This window comes from Paroedura picta, chromosome 3 (assembly GCF_049243985.1).
Source record: "Paroedura picta isolate Pp20150507F chromosome 3, Ppicta_v3.0, whole genome shotgun sequence".
In the NCBI taxonomy this organism is placed as follows: Eukaryota; Metazoa; Chordata; class Lepidosauria; order Squamata; family Gekkonidae; genus Paroedura; species Paroedura picta.
Window position 1 is genome coordinate 145,627,007 of NC_135371.1, and position 19,313 is coordinate 145,646,319.

General features: G+C 40.3%; 1 protein-coding gene and 1 long non-coding RNA gene across 2 annotated transcripts in view; one reads left to right on the forward strand and one right to left on the reverse strand.

The window, feature by feature from the left end:
• PITPNC1 (phosphatidylinositol transfer protein cytoplasmic 1) overlaps nt 1-19,313 on the forward strand; it is a 116,992-nt gene that overhangs the window by 72,568 nt on the left and 25,111 nt on the right. Inside the window, exons 5-7 of the mRNA XM_077328420.1 lie at nt 448-519; nt 13,632-13,727; nt 19,012-19,167. Coding sequence (XP_077184535.1) covers nt 448-519; nt 13,632-13,727; nt 19,012-19,167 — 324 coding nt within the window. The remainder of the gene's footprint in view (nt 1-447; nt 520-13,631; nt 13,728-19,011; nt 19,168-19,313) is intronic.
• The window catches only part of LOC143833071 (uncharacterized), a 47,296-nt gene continuing 33,776 nt past the window's right edge, over nt 5,794-19,313 (reverse strand). Inside the window, exon 3 of the long non-coding RNA XR_013229516.1 lies at nt 5,794-5,964. This is a non-coding gene — a long non-coding RNA (uncharacterized LOC143833071). The remainder of the gene's footprint in view (nt 5,965-19,313) is intronic.

The window sequence follows — 19,313 nt, forward strand, 5'->3', positions numbered from 1 at the left end:
TGTTAAATATGTTAACAGGTTCTAGGATTCTTTATTTAGATTTTTATATAGATTTTTATACCGTCCTTCCATACGGCATCAAGTTGGAAAAAAATTGTTACCAGACATTACAGACTGGCTAAATAAACTGATGGAATATGGGACAAAGGAAAAATGTACATATTTAATGCACAATAAATGAACATCAGAATTGAGAAGAAAATGGATTCTGATATTAGATTATATCAAACAGTAAAAATTTAGTTGAAAAGAAATAATTGATTTTTTGACTGTATACGATATTTTTTTGGAAAATACAAAAGGCAGTATGTGCTGTGTGATATAAAGGTGATACAAAAGAACAATATAATATTGTAATATGAAGTAGTATTCACTTTTTCTAAATAAAAAATTTATATTTTTAAAGAAGGCTGCTGCTGTTCTCATAAGTATTTTTTTTCTTTGCAGTGTTCATTTTTACCCAAATTCTCCATCCACATAGAGACAAAATATGAAGACAACAAGGGAAGCAATGATAATGTAAGAATGACCTCTTTAAAAAATTAAATGTGAAATATATAGAAAGAGTACTGTTACAATGAACATCGTGGATACTAACACTGATACTAGTATTTTATCAGACATATGCAGCTCCTTCAATAGTTGTATAAAATTGCAGTGGAAAGGAGTTACTCCTGTCTCCTTGCTGCACTAGTATATCTTAACACCAATGTATAATGTGAATTTGATGACTGGAGAAAACCTATGGCTCTGGACATGATAGAGGGTGAAAAGGATAGGATAGATTGTAAAATGTTTTAACAAACTTCTGAGTGCCAGTCGAGTCAAGAGACCAAAACTGAAATTTTCATACCTCAATTGGTACAGAACTAAGGATGCATGCAGCACTTGATCTTCTGGTGTATATTTCAATAATATAAATCAGCCACAGGTGGATATCCTTTGCAGGGATATCATTTATGGACAGGGAAGGCTTAGCCACTTTTTCTGAACCATTTCCCTGGCAGAAACTGCCTTTTGTTATTCCCAATAGAACTAATAGCAATTGGAACCGGGTGTCTATTAGAGAAGGAGCACAAAAGGAAAATAGTTGAATACTCTGTGGCCTGGCACCAATTATGTATTTAGGGTATGATGACTGGGGCTCATGCCCTGGGCACCATACTTGATAGGGGCACACTGGGCCCCATCAAGCCTCCGTGGGGAATGGGAGTCATATGCCCCGAGTGGCCAAGTTACACCCATACCAGCAGCACCTGCACCAGCCTTGGGTGGCTTGACCCCCTGATGCTGCATATCCAAGGCTTGCCGTGGTGGCTGCTCATGTTGAACAGAGTGATGCCCAACAACCACCCAGTGCAACCCCCTGTGGCCTTCCCATTGTTGAGGTGTTGCTGTGGGTTGCCCCCAATGATTGCCAGTCCTTTGTCCCAGCTTCATGATGATGGGGACAAGCCAAAGGACTCACAGTCTGAGGTAGCCAGCCCCTCTGCAGCCACCCTTTGGTGGCAACAGCACAATAACAAGCACCAGGGAGGGTAGCTGGTTTGCAGGGAAGCATTTTTCTGTGGAGGACCTGCCCCCAACCCCCACGTCATCAAGCCCTGCCCACCCACTGGCTCTAGGTACAGGTCTGCTTGGCACTACAGTCTTTTTAAGATTAAAGTTTCAGTTAAGAGATCCAGTCGTAGATCACCCACATAAAATGCATGGTTGTAAGAATGTATTAAATACTAGGAAACTAGATTCAGGAGGTATCCATATAGGAAAACAATATCTGTTAGAGTTGTTGTTATTAACATTGTGATTAATTTTTATAGCACAAAAATAAGTAAAATATTGCATATAGAATTTTAAAATATAGGCTCTTCCCAGCATATAGTCTCAACTTGCTTTCTGTTACATATAGACATGTGTGCTTAGAATTCAGTATTTTAAGGTAAAGGTAAAGGTATCCCCTGTGCAAACACCGAGTCATGTCTGACCCTTGGGGTGACGCCCTCCAGCGTTTTCATGGCAGACTCAATATGGGGTGGTTTGCCAGTGCCTTCCCCAGTCATTACCGTTTACCCCCAAGCAAGCTGGGTACTCATTTTACTGACCTCAGAAGGATGGAAGACTGAGTCGACCTTGAGCCCACTGCTGGGATTGAACTCCCAGCCTCATGAGCAGAGCTTCAGACTGCATGTCTGCTGCCTTACCACTCTGCACCAAAAGAGGCTCTATTCAGTATTTTACTGAGCCTCAAACAAAGCTTTAGAACAAAACTTCCTGATCTCATCTTTAACCTAATAATCATGGAGACTTTGACTGAACAGAAGTCAAAGACGTTCTATCGGGTATTTCTCACCTCTAGAGTACTGCTAGATTCCAAAAGTGGGGTTTTTTTGGTGTGTGTGTGGAGGGGTAGGAACTAGTGGTTCATTGGCAGTGTTTCAGATTATCCATATGGAGTAACTGTCTAGAATTGTTGGAGGTGAGCTACATAGCTCGGAACAGACTGTAAGCCCTCAAGCACAGAGGCCTCTGCCACAATTTTTTTTCACACACCCTACCTTTGCAGCTGCCCTGGGGGAAAATCTCCCATTCCCTACAGGAAGGGTTCCTGAGAACGGTCTTTTGTGATCTTGTTTCCTCTGTTGTTGCCAGTTACCCCTGGCATCCGAATAATCTGACAAGTGCTGATCATCAGCCCTCTGCTGTGTGGTAGGCCACAAGATGAGTCCCCCTTGCCATCAGTTCTGTACCTAACTTACAGCCCAAGAGTATATCACATCCTTTTGTAGAATCTACCATCTACCAAACTATATATTTCATGAACCTGTAGTCACAATTAAACTTGAACTCTTCATCATAGTACTGATGTACATCTCAAGTACTGCAAACTTGAGATAGTTGATTGCCCTCAAAAGGAAGATAAGTGTTCAACTTAGTAGAAAGAGAACACGATGAAGGAAGGGAGCTGTATAGTAGAATATGCATGGGGTTGGTACAAGAACACCTAGTTTATTTAAATAGAATTAAGTCCTCAGGATCAGATGTATTGCAGCTGAGGCTACTATAGGATCTTGTAGATGTCATTTCAGAGTCTCTGTCCATTATTTTTGAGAATTCTAGGAGAACAGGTGAGATGACTGAAGATTGGAGGTGGGTCAGTGTTGTCATCATCTTCAAGAAGGCGGAAAAGGAGGATCCACTACTTGTTAGTTTGATGTCTATATCTCAAAAGGTTTTAGAACAAATCATCAAGCAGTCGGTCCTTGAGAATTTAGAAAGGATAGCTGTGATTACTAAGAGCAAGTATGAATTCCTCAAGAAAAAGTTGTGTCAGACTAACAATCTCCTTGAGAATTACTACCTTGTTGGATCAGGAAAATGCTGTGGACATGTTTTATTTTGATTTCAATAACCTTTTGATAAGGTTCAACATGGTATTCTTGTTGACAAGTTGGTAAAATGTGCTTTGGACCCTGCTGCCCTTAGGTGGACTTGTAATTAATTGATTAATTGTACTCACAGTGTGTTTGCTAATGGTTCTTCATCAGAGTGCAGTGACAAATGGAGTGCTTGAAGAAATATTTTTGCAAACTTTTCTCCTTCAGGTTTCTCTATTTTACGGTCTCAATCTGCAACATTAAAAATGGGCAAAGCTTGGAAAACTTCCTAAGTCTTTCTTTGATATGGTAGAGAATTTGAATTTGTTTGATTTATGAAGGTTGAGAAATGGGACTTAGAAAGGTTATACCTTTTATTCTGATAGAAATAAATCATTCTCTAGAACTGACATGATGTGGGTTTCAGGAGATTTAGTACGGAAAACATCAAAAGTAGATATTGAACCTAAAGTATTCTCAGATCATAATATTGTATCAATGACCGATTATGCATGAGGCGGAAAGGCCCCACTGGCGGTAGCAGGGCAGCGGGGCTAATCCCTGATTGTGCATGACGCGGCCGCCTCCCAGCCCTGGCCTGACTCAGCGCCCCAGATGGCTTGCGGTAAGCGAATGCAGATACTTCCATGTTCCCTGTGATGCTGTGGTTGCCATCCGTGGCCCTGCCGGCCCGGTCTTGCACATAATGGAAGAGTTGGGACTTTGGGCCCAGCTCTTCCCATGATCTACAGCAGAGCCGCAGAGCTGGACAGGGCATTCTCTCACCCCCACGATGGTGGAAGAGTGGCATGCCACTCTCCTGCCATTGTGCAGTGGGTTCCCCATGCCCCCTGCTCTCCCCACCACTGCCACCGCCTTGTAGCATGCTGGGCTCTTCCAGTCCCATCATTGTGCATGTGCACTACTTCGGGAGCAGTCCACGTACTCCAGGGGATTCCATCCCCTGTGCATACTCAGCAAGTGGCAGGGCATGCCACCCCACAGCAAAGATACAGTGCAGCCGCTGCCATGTATAATCGGTCAATGGGACTTAAAGATACAACAATTAGAAATTTATGAAAGGTATTAGAGTAGTATATTGGGAACAAATAACAAATATTAAGATTAATGGACAGTTTTCACAGGTGTGTCAAATACACATCAGTACACATCAAAGATGCCCACTCTCAACATTATTATTTATTTTGGTTATGGAAATGATGAATAAAATAAGGGAAGACAATGAGGTTAAAGGGATCAGCATTAAGGGAGAAGAATTTAAATTAGGGCTTTTGCAGATGACATAGTTTTGTTATTACAAGATCCAATACTATCTTCTTATAAAACTTTGGCCTTATTTCAGGACTTTAGCTTAATGTCAGGGCTTAAAGTAAATAATCAGAAATTTAACATTTTGCTGCTCAGTATTCAAAAGAAGGATCAAATGTTTTTAGAATTGAAAACTAGTTTTAAAATAGAGAAGAAATTTAGGTACTTAGGAGTAGCAATTTCTGGTAAAAATAATACATTGTTTGATAATAACTATAGAAAAACCTGGTGTGACATCAGAAGGAATTTGAAAAAAAATGGAAGAATTTACCATTGTCCCTGTCCAGTAGAACTGCAGCTTTTAAAATGTATGTTTTACTCAGAATGTTATTTTTATTTCAAGCAATCCCTATAATATCCTCTGAGAAACCATTTAGAGATTGGCAAAAAGAACTGTCAGATTTCATTTGGCAGAGAAGGAAACCAAGGATAAAACTAGAAAATGTGTTTTACGGCAAAGAAAGGAGGTTGAATTTTCCAAATTTAGAATTATATTATAATGCTGTAAGATTTGTCTGAATCAAGGACTGTTAATGTTAAGAAATAATTATGTTTTGAAGTTAAAAGGACATGACTTATATTATCGTTAGCTTGTAGATTAGTGTTAAAAAACAGGCCCAATTGTAGTATTAAAATCCCCACATAAAATAAGTTCAGATCTTTGGAACTGGCAGATCAATTCATCCAAAAGAGCCAGCTTGGTGTAGTGGTTAGGAGTGTGGATTTCTAATCTGGCGAACCGGGTTTGATTCCGCATTCCCCCACATGCAGCCAGCTGGGTGACCTTGGGCTCACCACAGCATTGGTAAAGCCGTTCTGACCAAGCAGTAATATCAGGGCCCTCTCAGCCTCACCTACCTCACAGGGTGCCTGTTGTGGGGAGAGGAAAGGGAAGGCAAATGTAAGCCACTTTGAGACTCCTTTGGGCACAGAAAAGCGGCACATAAGAACCCACTCTTCTTCTTCAAAACTTTGGGAAAATCATCCTAAACATTCTTAATACCCTCACCTATCCATAATCTGGGAGGAATATATACATGAATAAGAATACAGGGACCAAAATGTGGACCCTTCATATATAGAATCTGAATATAAGATGGCAACACACTATCTATAAATTGAACATCTGCCGCTAAATTTGAGGACACAAAAGTAGCCAATCCTTTATTTGCTCGACCTTAAGATTTATTTTTACTGCTGGTTACACAGATGCCCAATAACCTTGGAGGGGAGGAGATTCCAGGTCCTGATAGCAGGTTTCCTGTAAACAAATAATATCAAAATTACAAATAAATTTTATAAACTCTCTATCATGTGACTTGTTAATCAATCCTCCCAGGTTCCATGAAAGCAAATCTAAACCAAATTATCAATCAGAGTTTTACTTCGGTCCAAACTCCCTTTTGCATCCATAAAGGTACAGCCCTTCTTAGTTCTCAGTCCCTGTTCGTTTAGATCTGGAGCCTTTCACGTGATGTTGGGGTTGCAAATAGGGTCCAGTAGTTGCTGATGTATTGAGATTGATTGCTACATTCCCAGAAGCATGATTTCCAAATTGAATCAGGGGAAGCAGCCTTTTGTTATGAGCTGTGAGGTCTGGAATAAATTGGCAAGTTGAAATTTGTTGTTACAATGGTTCCAGAGGAATAATTTCCAGACTCATTCAGGGGAGACAAACTTTCTCCTAGTGCTGTGACTTGCAGTTGGGGGCTGGTAGAAAGCGAAGAATTCAGATTGGTGTTTACATTAAATGCAAATGATCAGTTTCTCAGTTCAGTTGGGGGAGGCAGAAATTAAATTTTCAGGCTGTGTCATCACTCTTGTGCAGATCGCACTTATCACCATTTTTGTAACTCTCCAATAATCGCTGTCCTAAAGATTGCAGTCTATCCACAATCATCTGCTGCTCTGTCAGTGGCAGAGTAGAAAAATAATTACCGTAATTAAATCTTCCTCTAAAGAGATTTTGCCCAAGTGGTAGTCATTAGTAGGTTTTAATTGTACATCATTAGCATTATCGGTGGACTGGTCAAAAGGTCTTGAAGCTCCTGTAGCGAAGCAGTAGATGTCTCCACAGAAGTGTCTACATTGTGTGAAGTATGGTCCTCCTCCTTCGATGTTTTGATTCACAAACAATACAGCTTGGTATGAGTAAACACACGGGACATAAAAAGACCTCTAGAGCTTAGAAAGTGCCTCTGCTGTAAGAGCAATGCTAGCACTGATGCAGAGGCAAACTCAAGAATAAATCTCTGCACTTGGTTAGATTTATCTAAACTCTCAGCTGCCAGCAGGTCTTCAACTCTCCTTTTTGTACCCAGTAGCAACACCAAATGTCTTTTTGCTCGCTTCAAATTATTCCAGGTTGGGATATGACCCTTATATCTGAAAACTGTTAAACTGACCTCATTGGGTTCCAGAACTAATTTAGAGGACTCATTCATCAAATTGAGAAATGTCAGCTTAAACTCCGCTTCAGGTCCTTTAGTTTTAAATTTAGGTTTCTCAGAGTAGACTTCTCTGCCTTCAGGATACACTGAGGTCCTCACTCTAGATGTTATTCTAAGATTGTTTGTCTTTAATATTTCTGCAAGTTGCTCAAGGCTTGAAGTCATGCCATCAGTCCTGCTTTTTGAAAACCATAATAAGAAATATGGTAAAGAGGTAACATAATAGAGAGACTTTCACCATCTAATAGCAATTATTTATTTATTTATTTATTTATTTATTTATTTATTTATTTATTTATTTATTTATTTATATGCTGTCCTGCCCTGAGGCTCAAGGTGGTTTACATAGAACTTAGCAACAGGGAACAGTACAGATGATGTAGTAGTTGAAAACAGTAAATATGTGATGGCATAGAACAATGTAATAGGCCAGTGGAACAGAAGAACAATGGTGAGAACAGTTGTTTAAGTACGATATGGGTTGGACAAATCAGCAGTGGTTTTCATGGGAGGAATGCCTCTCAACTAGCCCATGAATACTAATAACCCAAGATGTTGAGATGCTGTCAAGTTGTATTTATATTTCAATGTAATATCTTACTTTGAGGCTGAATAACATTTCATGCCTAGCTGGAATTTTTAAGCAACTGTCCATGAAGACCTGGTAAGTTCTGAGTGTTCAGACAAAGGGAAAAAGCCAGAAATGGTGGGAGAGTCTCTGAGCAGTGCTGTTACTCCATCCTTCTCTCTTGAGTAGTCAGGAACCAATACTACTTGGTTTGGCTCCCTCCAAAAGGGAGATTATTGGAGTCTTCCAGTGTCTTTGTAAGGTCTGATCTAATTATACATATCTACAAGTGATATAAGTAGAGCATAGGTGATATTATTCAGATCTACTTAGAGAGAATCTTGCACCCCAAGGTGCTTCAGCTAACTCAAATGGTTTACTACAGAACTGGGTAACTTGAAGAGGGCCAGAAGATGTCTAGAATTATGCTGGTGGTGAACACATGAATCTGCTAGATTACACTATAGAGCTCACTGAAGGACACATGAAGTGGCAGTGATGAGAGCAAAGAAATGCTACTACAGTGCTACTATAGCATCAGAGACAATTAGCTGTGATACTTTTGGCAAGTTTTTGCTGATAAAATATCACATATGCCTTGTATGTCAGTAGCGACACAGCATACCAGAAGAAAGACCTAATATACTGCCTGATCTACATAAGCATCAATTTGACACATTTTCTGTGATGTATGTTGACTGGGATCACTGGGATCAGTGAAGAATACTACTTGTAATCTGAATCCTTGTCCATCTTTGCTGCTAAAATAATATAAGGACCGTTATCAAAAAACTCATATTATCTGTAAACTGCCCGTGGCGCCGCGGGCGCCACGGACTAAATAAAACAGTAAGGGGTTCTGGGGCGGGATGAGTCCGGGATGAGGAAGGGTCCAGATTGGACCCTTCCTCATGACAGACAATCGCGCCTGCCGATTGGTCCCTCCGATTCCCAGCCCCAGGAACTGCGAGCTGCACGCAGGCCGCCGCCTGGGGGAGCCCCCGGCAGTCGCGGTGAGCGCGGCTGCCGGGGGTTCCCTGCCCAGCGGCCTGACGCGGCGAGAGACGCGAAGCGAGAGGCCGCCGCCGCAGCAACCCCAGGACTCCTGCAAGCCGGCAAAAAAGAACCGGCCAGGGAGCCGGGAGACAGCCAGGGAGCCACGAACCCGAGGGAGCCGCCACCGGAATCACGCCGCCGCCAAGGGAGCCGCCGCCCAAGTCACGCCGCCGCCAAGGGAACCGCTGCCCGAGGAAGCCGCCGAGGGAGCCGCTGCTGCCTGAGTCACGCCGCCGCCCAAGGGAGCACCGCGCGACTGCCGGGGGCTCCCTAGCCGCCAGCCTGATGTCAGGCCACCAGCCGAAGGAGCCTCCGCCGAGGGAGCCGCCGCCCGAATCATGCCGCCGCCTGACTCGAACCGCCGCTGAGGGAGCCGCCGCGCAGCTGAGAAGCCACAGAAGAACAAAAAAACCCCAGGAGCAGCCTCTCGCTGCTTCAAGCCGCCGCGCCGCCAAGAAGCCGCAGAAGAACAAAAAAACCCCAGGAGCAGCCACTCGCCGCTTGAAGCCGCCACCCTGGGAGCCCCCGCAGCCGCGCACAGCGCAGCTGCTGGGGGCTCCCTGCCCTCATGGCCCCAGAACACAATGGAGCCGCCGGGAAAGCCGCAGAAGGACAAAAAAACGCAGAGGACCCGCCGCAGCCCAGCGCACCACGCCTGGGACTCCCCGGCAAAAAACACGAGACGCCGAGGAGCCGCCGCCCGCCTCCTCTTTCAGGTAGCCTGTCCTTCGCTCTGTCCCTCGCCTGCCCCTCGCTCTGGTCCCGCCTGCTAGCGCCCATTGTCTTCTTAATACAATGGGCTTTTTTACTAGTCTATTATAAATCAACTTTAAGCAAAAAAAGGGAAGGAAACTTAAATTGAATGAAGTTCCTAAAAGTTAAGAAGGTATGAATATATAGACCCAATAATTGTTAGCCAAATTTAAAATTAATAAGCCGATGATATAAAAATATGCTTGTATTTATTTTAATTAAAAACAGATATTAATCTTTGTGATAGCCTGAATTAAGATTCATAGTGTACAATGACAACCAGAAAATACCATTATTGATCCTGATCAGAAACGTTTTGGCCCACTGGCCTTCCTGAGTGGTCAGACGAATGACATTACAGGATTAGTTTCTGACATTACAATACAACAATCATTTCTTATAAACTGACCAAGATGAAGCTTTTTAAGGATTATTGTTTGTGACCAAAGGCAAAAGTATTATTAAGAAGCCTTATTTTTGAGAGTTTATTACCATAGTGTATTGTTCTCTCTTGGTCAGAACAATTCAATGAAACCAGGAGCCAAAAGTAATGTAATGGTACTATGTCATTATTTCTTGCTCTCTATGCTTCGTGCTCTCAAACACACACACACACACACACACTACTGCTCTCCCCCCCTCCCCAGTGTGCTGGGCAGTGGTCCCCTTACCCAACCTCATGGATAATAGAGAGCTATGAAGGGATTATCCCTAGGGTTAGGCGCTGGCCATTTGCTCCTGATGCAGCCAGTACCGAGGGGGGGGGGAGGCACGGGCGTTGGAGAGCCAGTGGCCGCACACACACGGATATGGAGCTCCGTGCCTGTGTGTGTGCGCCCAATGGCACGCTGACGCCCATGCTTCCCCTCCCCCTCGGCGCTGCGCTGGCTGCATCAGGAGTGAATGGCCGCTTCAGGCACCAAAGCGCCCAACCCTAATTATCTCTTAACAGGTAGCACCCACTGAGGAACAGCACTCTGAACCTTGGTCAGTTACCAGGTTCAACTCTATATATATTGGATCAGTCTTGCATTAAGACCTCATAATAAAACATGGTTTGTTTAAACCGTAGTTTTTTCAACAAACTCTGGTTAATCTCTGAAATGTGGGTAACAAATTCCAGTTTGTGTATAGACCCTAATTTCTTGCTTTCTCCCATCTCCCAGCAGGAAAGACCTCCTTACTATATGGCCATCTGTGTAGGTTGCAGCCACAAGGAACATTTCTACCCAACAACCTGTGATTTGCAAATTAAGATGTCATAACAAATTGTTAATAAACCAGCTAAAAATCCTAGTCTGAAATTCTAATTTGGTACCAGCACAGATACCTGTTTGTTGGATCATCTGTATTTAAACGGCACAGCTAACTAGGGTTAGGTCAAAAATGTATAAAACAGAGTTTATGATGGCACATAAATGGAAAAGAAATGGCAGCCTTTGTTTCTTATCAGTGTACCGTCATGATATTTATTAGAGTAGCAGTGAGATTTTTCAGAAAGCTAACTCTGTCACTTATGGTACATTCAATAGTACATTTTATTATAATATGAAAATCCTTCTTTTGGTTCAGTCCTATGAACTTTATATTGCTTTTATAACATTGTTTTTTTTAATAAAGTTTCCAAACACCTCCTGGATCTTTTTTTAAATTTAATAATATTTCCCAGTATTGATAGGAATACAGTATGTTCTTGCCATATGCCTCCTATGCTTTGGCAATGTAGACACACAGAGTGGGAGCCTTATGTTTCTGTCCTGTGAGTTTTAATCTATTCTTTTTACATTTTTGTAGCCTGACTACAAAAGCAATCAAGCTGACTATCAAAAGCTGGCTACAAAAGCAATCAAATTATCTCCTGTCGAAACCCCCATGCCTTTTGAAGTGTGGGGTAGCTATGGGTATGAGGAGACTAGTCCCCACACCTCGCAACCAGAGGCCTTGGAAAAGGCACAAGTTGCAGGGGTACCATCAATGACCCTGATCTCACAATACCAAAAGCCTTGGAAATTACACTATTAGGCAGTCTACTATTAAGGTGCTTGACGGTGGGAATAGGAAGCCTGGATGCAAGGGTTGTTTATTTCACGTGCTGTGTACGATAAATAGATAAAAAATTAGAATGCCAACGCTCAAGCATTATCAATATTTCTATATATTTCTATATAAGCATATGGAGGTAGCCAGCCAGGCATTTTTCCATCTTTGCCAGGCTTGGCTACTAGCGCCCTACCTGTCCTCCGATCACTTAGCCACAGTGATCCATGTAACTGTCACCTCCAGAATAGATTTCTGTAACTCGCTTTATGCGGGCCTACCCTTGTCCTTAATATGGAAACTTCAGCTAGTGTGAAATACAGGGTCCTGCTAGGGTCCTCACTGGTACCTCTTGGAAGACTCATATCCAGTCTGGGCTGAGGCAGCTGCATTGGTTGCCAATTGCTGCCCGAATCCGGTTCGAGGTTTTGGTTTTAACCTTCAAGGCCTTACACGGATTGGGACCCACATACCTGAGAGACCGCCTATTGCCCTTTGCCCCCCCCCAGGGCTTTACACTTTGTGGGGGGAAATCTATTGGTCGTTCCTGGCCCTAGGGAAGCACGCCTAGCCTCAACCAGGGCCAGGGCTTTTTCTGTCCTGGCCCCTACCCGGTGGAATGAGCTCCAGAGTGAGATGCAGGCCCTGCAGGATTTGTCAACGTTCCGCAGGGCCTGTAAAACGGAGCTATTCCACCAGATCTATGGTTGAGGCTGTGGTCGACGAGGTAGATCTTAGCCCCCTGCCCGGGGTTTGAAGTGTACATCATTCCTCCTCCATTTTTCCGTCACCTTGGTAGTGGGGGTGGGAGTGGGATATTTTTCTGCCATGTTGCTTTTAAAGTCTTTTAGTGGGAATTTTAATGGGTTTTAAGACTATTATTACCTGCCATGAGCCTATCAGGGAGTGGCGGGAAATAAATATAGTAATAGTAATAGTAATAGTAATAGTAATAGTAATAGTAATAGTAATAGTAATAGTAATAGTAATAGTAATAGTAATAGTAATAGTAATATCATAGGCTGGGCCTTTAGTCCATCATAATCCAAGCTAGGTTTCTTACAGGCACTTGGCAAAATTATTTTTGGGGGCCAAGTGAAGTCCAGTGATGATGACAATCCAATCAGAACATGTTCTTTTTTATCCCATTCCAAATTCAGACCTTGAAAATAATAAGGGCCAAGTAGGTAGATAGGCCTAATTAACATTTGCAAGAGGGAATGAGCCCTTTACATTAACTCAGGAGTGTTTTGCTTCACATCTCTACTGAAGATTCTAAGAGTATTCAAGGGTATTTGGCTTGAAGAAGCACAAGGAGAATTAGACTTAAGAAGAAATCAATCTTGTGCACTTTCCACTTCTGATAAACCATGAGGAATTACACCCAAGTCTGTGATGTAATACAAGAAAGAAGTACGGCTGGATTAATCATTCTGACTTAAGATCCAGCTGATAGTGACACATGGAGATAGGAAACACATTTAAACATTGGGCAAGAGATTTGGTGTCACACTGTGACTAAGATTTTAAATTCTGAGCCAGGAAATCCACAGTTCAGAATTGAGCCATGAATTCACCAGGTAGGCTTAGGCAAGCCATTGCCATCACCCCTCTTATCTGCTATATGTGCAACAGTACATATCTGCAATCCTGACTTATTCTGTAAAACCTTTGTAAAGTTTACTACAATGGGGTATATAAAATATCTTGTATACACACACATCCCATGGGCATGACTAATGTTGCTGTTTGATTCCTGGCAATTGGGGACACAGTAATGACCAATGTTCAACTCGTCTTTTAAGATTTTGAATAGTTCAACTGGAATGCTGTCACCTCCACTAGTTTTATTGTATGTAGGACTAGGATTACGGGTCTTCAGATTCTGAAGTTATGCTTCTAGTTGTACATTACTGTATTAAGAAGTGCGCCTGTGGGTCTGCCAATCTGTTGCTTTGAACCTTTGTTTTTTAGAATTATGTCATAACATTCAGAGTTTAGCAATCTTTTAATTAATGCATAACTATTAGAATGCTAAAAGTCTACTTGTTTTATATCATGCAGATATTTGATAATGAAGCCAAAGATCTTGACAGAGAAGTCTGCTTTATTGATATTGCCTGCGATGAAATTCCTGAGCGCTATTACAAAGAGTCTGAGGTAGGTAAAGGGTTTTAGAATCATAGAATAATAGAGTTGGAAGGTACCTCCTGGGTCATCTAGTCCAACCCCCTGCACAATGCAGGACACTAACAACCCTATCGCTCATCCACTGTAACCTGCACCCCCTTGAACCTTCACAGAAGCAGTCTCTCTGTCAGATGGCTATCCAGCCTTTGTTTAATGAATTTCCAAAGATGGAGGACCCACTACCTCCTGGGGAAGCTTGTTCCACTGAGAAACTGCTCTAACTGTCAGGAACTTCTTCTGGATGTTTAGACGGAATTTCTTTTTCATCCAATAGGTTCTGGTCCGTCCCTCTGATAAGAAATATGATTTCTGGGGTTTTTTTTTAATGTAACATAATGCTATACTAAAGGAATGAGAAATTTAGTTTTAATTTTTTTCAAGAAGCTTTTCTTTTCAACTTTACACTTTAAGAAAGATTAAACAGACAAGAGGTCTTGAATGTATTAAACTGAAAGTGAAGAGAAGCAGATAGTTAAAGTTTACAGTCTGCCATATTTCTTTAAAACTAAAAAATTGAGCTCATTTTCATTTGGGATAATGACATCTAGTGGCAGAAGGAAGACATTTCAGCAACATTTAACATTCTGAAATTAAAACACTGAGCTCATTTTCATTTCTGGTACCATAGTGACACCCAGCGGTGGAAGAAAGAAATTGCAGTAACTTAAAATTTCTGGACTTTAAATTCTTGCTGCCTCAAGTAATTTAACTGGAATATAAAAGACAGGATGGAGGTGACTACAATAAAGCATACAGGATCAGTCGATCAGCATCCGGAAAAAATGCCAGAGAAACCTAACCCAGAATTACTTCAGAAACTGATCAACTTGATTAAAAAAAACCCTAGACATTAACTTTAATGTTTTACAAGCTTCACTGAAATATTTGACTTTCAGACTTCAGTTTGTGGAATGGGAATTTAAAAATATGCAACGACAAGTCAAAGAAGAAATTAAAATTTTTGAGGTCCATCAAACAAACAACAGAAAATATGCAATCTATTGCTAACAAAGTACAAATGCTGGATTCCAAATAAGATGGTTTAAATACAGAATTGGAAAGACGTTTGGGCCAACTAGCATTTTTGGAACTTAGAGCAAATGAATACTACATAAGATTAAGAAGTGTTCCTGAAATAACATGTGAATAAAGTGAAAGTCCTGGAAAACCTGTCCAATAGTTCATGACTAATGTTGATGTTTTAAAATTTCATATATGCACCTGAATTGTAATAAATATCTGTATTTTAATATATAATGTATTCTTCTGCTACTCAACTTTTGTAGGTTCCTAACTTTTTTATTTATTTATTTATTTATTTATTTTCAAATTTATATACTTCTGCTCTCCATTTGAACTCGTGATGGTTCACAATAAAATATTAAAAACCACTAGAACCCCTTAAAAAACCCTGAAAACAATAAACATTAACATTAAGACTTTAACAAATGGTGATGCAAAAAGTTCTAGTTCCCAACCCACTCCCTGTCCAATTTGAGGTCAAAAGCTCTTTCTCAAGTTAAGCATAGGCAGAATTTGATAAGATATGCAGAATGAATTTAAGATTTGCCTCACTAAAAAAAACTTCCAAGAGATATCCTAGTGCACTACATTAGAAAGGCAATAAAGAGATCAAATACTGATGCCACATTCCAAGCAAAGACTCAAGACTGATGATTGAGAGGTAATTATTCGGAAGGAAATTCCACAGAGAATTCTATGGAAAAGAAAAGATTATTCTTTTCTTACAGAAAAACTTAAACAAAAGGTTACAGTTAGATGGAACAAATTGGAAGGAGTGTTCTTCTCCTTCAAAGGTCAACCCCTTAGATTGAACTTAGTCTTCAAAGCAAAGAATTGGGAAAGGACTCAGATAAGTACTCTTCTACATAAGGAATCTAAATATGGATTACAAATGCCTAACCTTGAATATAAATGCAGCTAATACTTCACAAAAGGTGGAAAATTGAAATTATTGAAACTCATATTAGAAAAATTGACTCAAAATACTTAATCCAGAAAAATATTATAATTCATATCGGGAAGTGGGGTGACAGAAAAAGCCGAGGTCTTTTTCTGATCACAATCTGGTCTGTTAGTTATTAAAAGAAGAAATAATACAGTCAGGTGGTTATTAAGTGAAGTTTTGTTACAAAAAGAATATCTAATACCAGGTTGCAAGAAAAAATTAAAGCATTTTTGAGATCAATTTTTAAAAAGGAACAGAGATGAGATTGGTTTGAGATGCCAGTAAAGCATTTATAAGAGGCCAGTTTATACTAAGTAATGTAGAACTTTAAAAAAGAGAGGAGAAATCCCAAAAGATTATAGATGAGATTTTTAAAAAGTGAGGACTTTAAAAATGATCCAGGAAATATTAATATCTCTAACCAAATAAAAACTTTACAGTGATTTTCCATGTTAGCAGTAAGACAAATTAAAACCAAAAACCAAACTGTACTATGCAAAACAGAGATAGTTTGAACATGCAAGCAAACCCAGAAGATGGTTGCCTTACAAAGGAGGGGAAAAGATAAGTATCCAGGAAGATAACAATACTTATAATGATAATGGAGCCATTCAGAAGGCTTTTAATAGGTATTATACTAATTTGTATTAAAGTCAGGATGTACCAATGATAAAAAAATATTGGAAAATAAAATTTGCCACAGATTATTAAATAGAAAAGACAACTCATGAATGGCCCCATAATAAATTAGGTTGTAGAAGCTATAAGGAAAATGAAATTAGGAAAAACACCAGGTTCAGATGGCTTACCAGAATTGTATTATAAACATTTCAAAGACATAGCCACTGCAGAGTACAATGAATTCTGTCTTAGAAACTAGAAAGATACCTGAATCATGGAAAGAAGCCTATATAACCCTAATCCACAAAGAGGGGCAAGACTCCAAAGATACTAAAAACTACAGAGCAATATCCTTTTTGAATATTGACTATAAACTCTTCACAACAATCTTAGTGGAAAGACTTGTAAACATTTAAGGCATTTTAGTGGGCCTTTCTACCAAAAAGACAGTTAAAGGACAATGTTAGCACAGTTGTCAATATAATGGAATATTTGGAAAAACATAATGAAAAACAAGAAGCAACATTCTTTTTAGATACAAGTAAGAAATATCTTGATTGATCATCTTTATTTAAAATATTGGAAAATATTAATTTTGGAGAAAAAAAATTTAATGGGCAAAATCAATTTATTCTACGCAGACAGAAAGAGTAACTCTCAATAGCGATTTGACCAAACAGTATAAAATCCAAAAAGGAACCAGACAAGATTGGCTACTGTCACGTTCATTGTTTATTTTGACTCTTGGGATTTTAAATAGAAATATAAGACAACATGAGAGGACTAAAAGAATAAACGTCCAGGAGTTCCGAAAGAGGGTGCCTCATCTGTTCCATTCTATCCAATGGGATGGACTCTCCATTGGATAGAATGTAGAGATGGGGGGATTAGAACATGTTAAGGTCCTTAAATACCTTGGACTTCACTTAAACCAAAATAGGTTTATAATCAACTCATAAAAATATGGCAATCAGTGCCACTAATAGTAGTACCTCAGCCACTGCAAAATTTCACTTCAGTCAGGGCAATCAGTATATTTCAACTGCTTTTAAAGTATTTAATGCCAATGTTACTTTATGGCTGTTCCTTCTGGATAAGTGGCCTGAACAGAGATATTGAGAAGATTCAGTCCAACTTTTTATATAAGATTCTGGGTCTTCCTATAATGTGTCCCGTACACTGCCCTGTGTCTTGAAACAGGTCAAAACTTCTTAACAACAGAAGCTTGGATTATGGTCTTCAAATTTTGGTTATGGGTTCACTTCAATAGTGTAGAAGGAAGTCTGATTCAATATATGCTGAAGGAATTTGAAACCTCCAGTTGTATTCGAACTGTGGAGGGTAAGCTTAAAGAACTTGGACTTGATTATGACCTCTAGCTTAAAAAGGCTAAAAATCTTACCAAAATACATTTTTGATGCTTATAAAACATGCTTTCTCTTGACCTTTGGTATCTTCCCCCATCTGGGCCAAATGGCCCCATACATCAGCATCCTAACTAACCCAAACCTGTGACAAGTCATTTCACAGGCAAGGTTTAATGTAATGCCATCTGCAGTCCTGGAAGGTAGATTTCAAGGGATATCCCCCTGAGGATAGATTATGTCCACACAGTGCTGGTGCCAGTGAATCTTTAGTTCACATGATATTTTACTGTGCCTTTTATTACCCTCAGTGTAAATCTTACATGGAGAGTTTTTTAGTCAGAAACACGAATACCTCTGACTTAATTAAACTTCATAGTCTTCTTGTTGATACGGTGCCTGAGATTTGAGAAGGCAGCCAATTTTTTACAGTGTTCAGTTTACTCGTCAGAGTCACAGTTAACATTTTATCTGCAATTTTGTTAGTTTTATGTATTACTGTTAGCTGGACTTCTTTTCTATCACACCAATCAAGGTCTTATTTATTTATTTATTTATTTGTTTGTTTGTTTGTTTGTTTATTTGTTTATTTGTTTATTTGTTTATTTGTTTATTTGTTTATTTGTTTATTTATTTATTATATTTCTATACCGCCCTCCCCGGAGGCTCGGTTTATGTATGTACTAGTATCAAAGCCCATTTTAAAAATGGGCTTTGAAAGGGGTCCAACAGGGAAGGAGAAGCCCAACAGTTCAGAGGAAGACTCCCCCCACTGGCTCCCTCCCAGGGCCAGCATCCCATTGGCCTGTGAAGCCCTCTGCGGGCCAACAGGCGCTGGAAAGCCCCCCTCCCGCTGACTCCCTCCCCGAACCAGCCTCCTGCTGGCCTGCAAAGCCCTGTCACTGGCTCTGCGAAGCGGCAACAGGGCTTTGCCGACCAACGGGCTCTGGAACACCCCCCCTCTGCTGCTTATAAAATCTGGGTTCAAGCCATGCTTAATGGTTGAGACTTTTTCACAAAGAAGAAGATGCTAATCTAATGAACTGTTAAGTGTTTTTAATATTATAACTAGATTGTTTTCTGTTCTTTGTCCATATTTGACCTCTATGTATTCAGTTGTGATAGTGTTTGGCCACTTAACTTGGTTTATGTTATTATAACCAAAATAATGTCCTACTTGATACTCACAGGGCAAAGCCCTTTCACCTTATGCTACTTCTCTATATTTTAGTGTTACCTATACTAATTTATTCTCTGACACAGTTTTTTCCACCATCCAAAAATGTCTTTCTTTGTATAGGATCCTAAATATTTCAAATCAGAGAAGACTGGGAGAGGCCTATTAAAAGAAGGCTGGAGAGAGACTCAGCAGCCCATCATGTGTTCCTACAAGTTGGTGTCTGTGAAATTTGAAGTATGGGGACTTCAAACTCGAGTTGAACAGTTTGTTCATAAGGTGAGTGCATTATTAGAATTATCTTGTGCATAAATCAGAATTTGCAGAAAGTTATGTGTGGTTCCCATTTGTGTTTTCAGTTACACATTCTAAATGTTGAAGGATGAACATAAGCTATTTTCAGCTATTGGTATTGGAAGTACTAG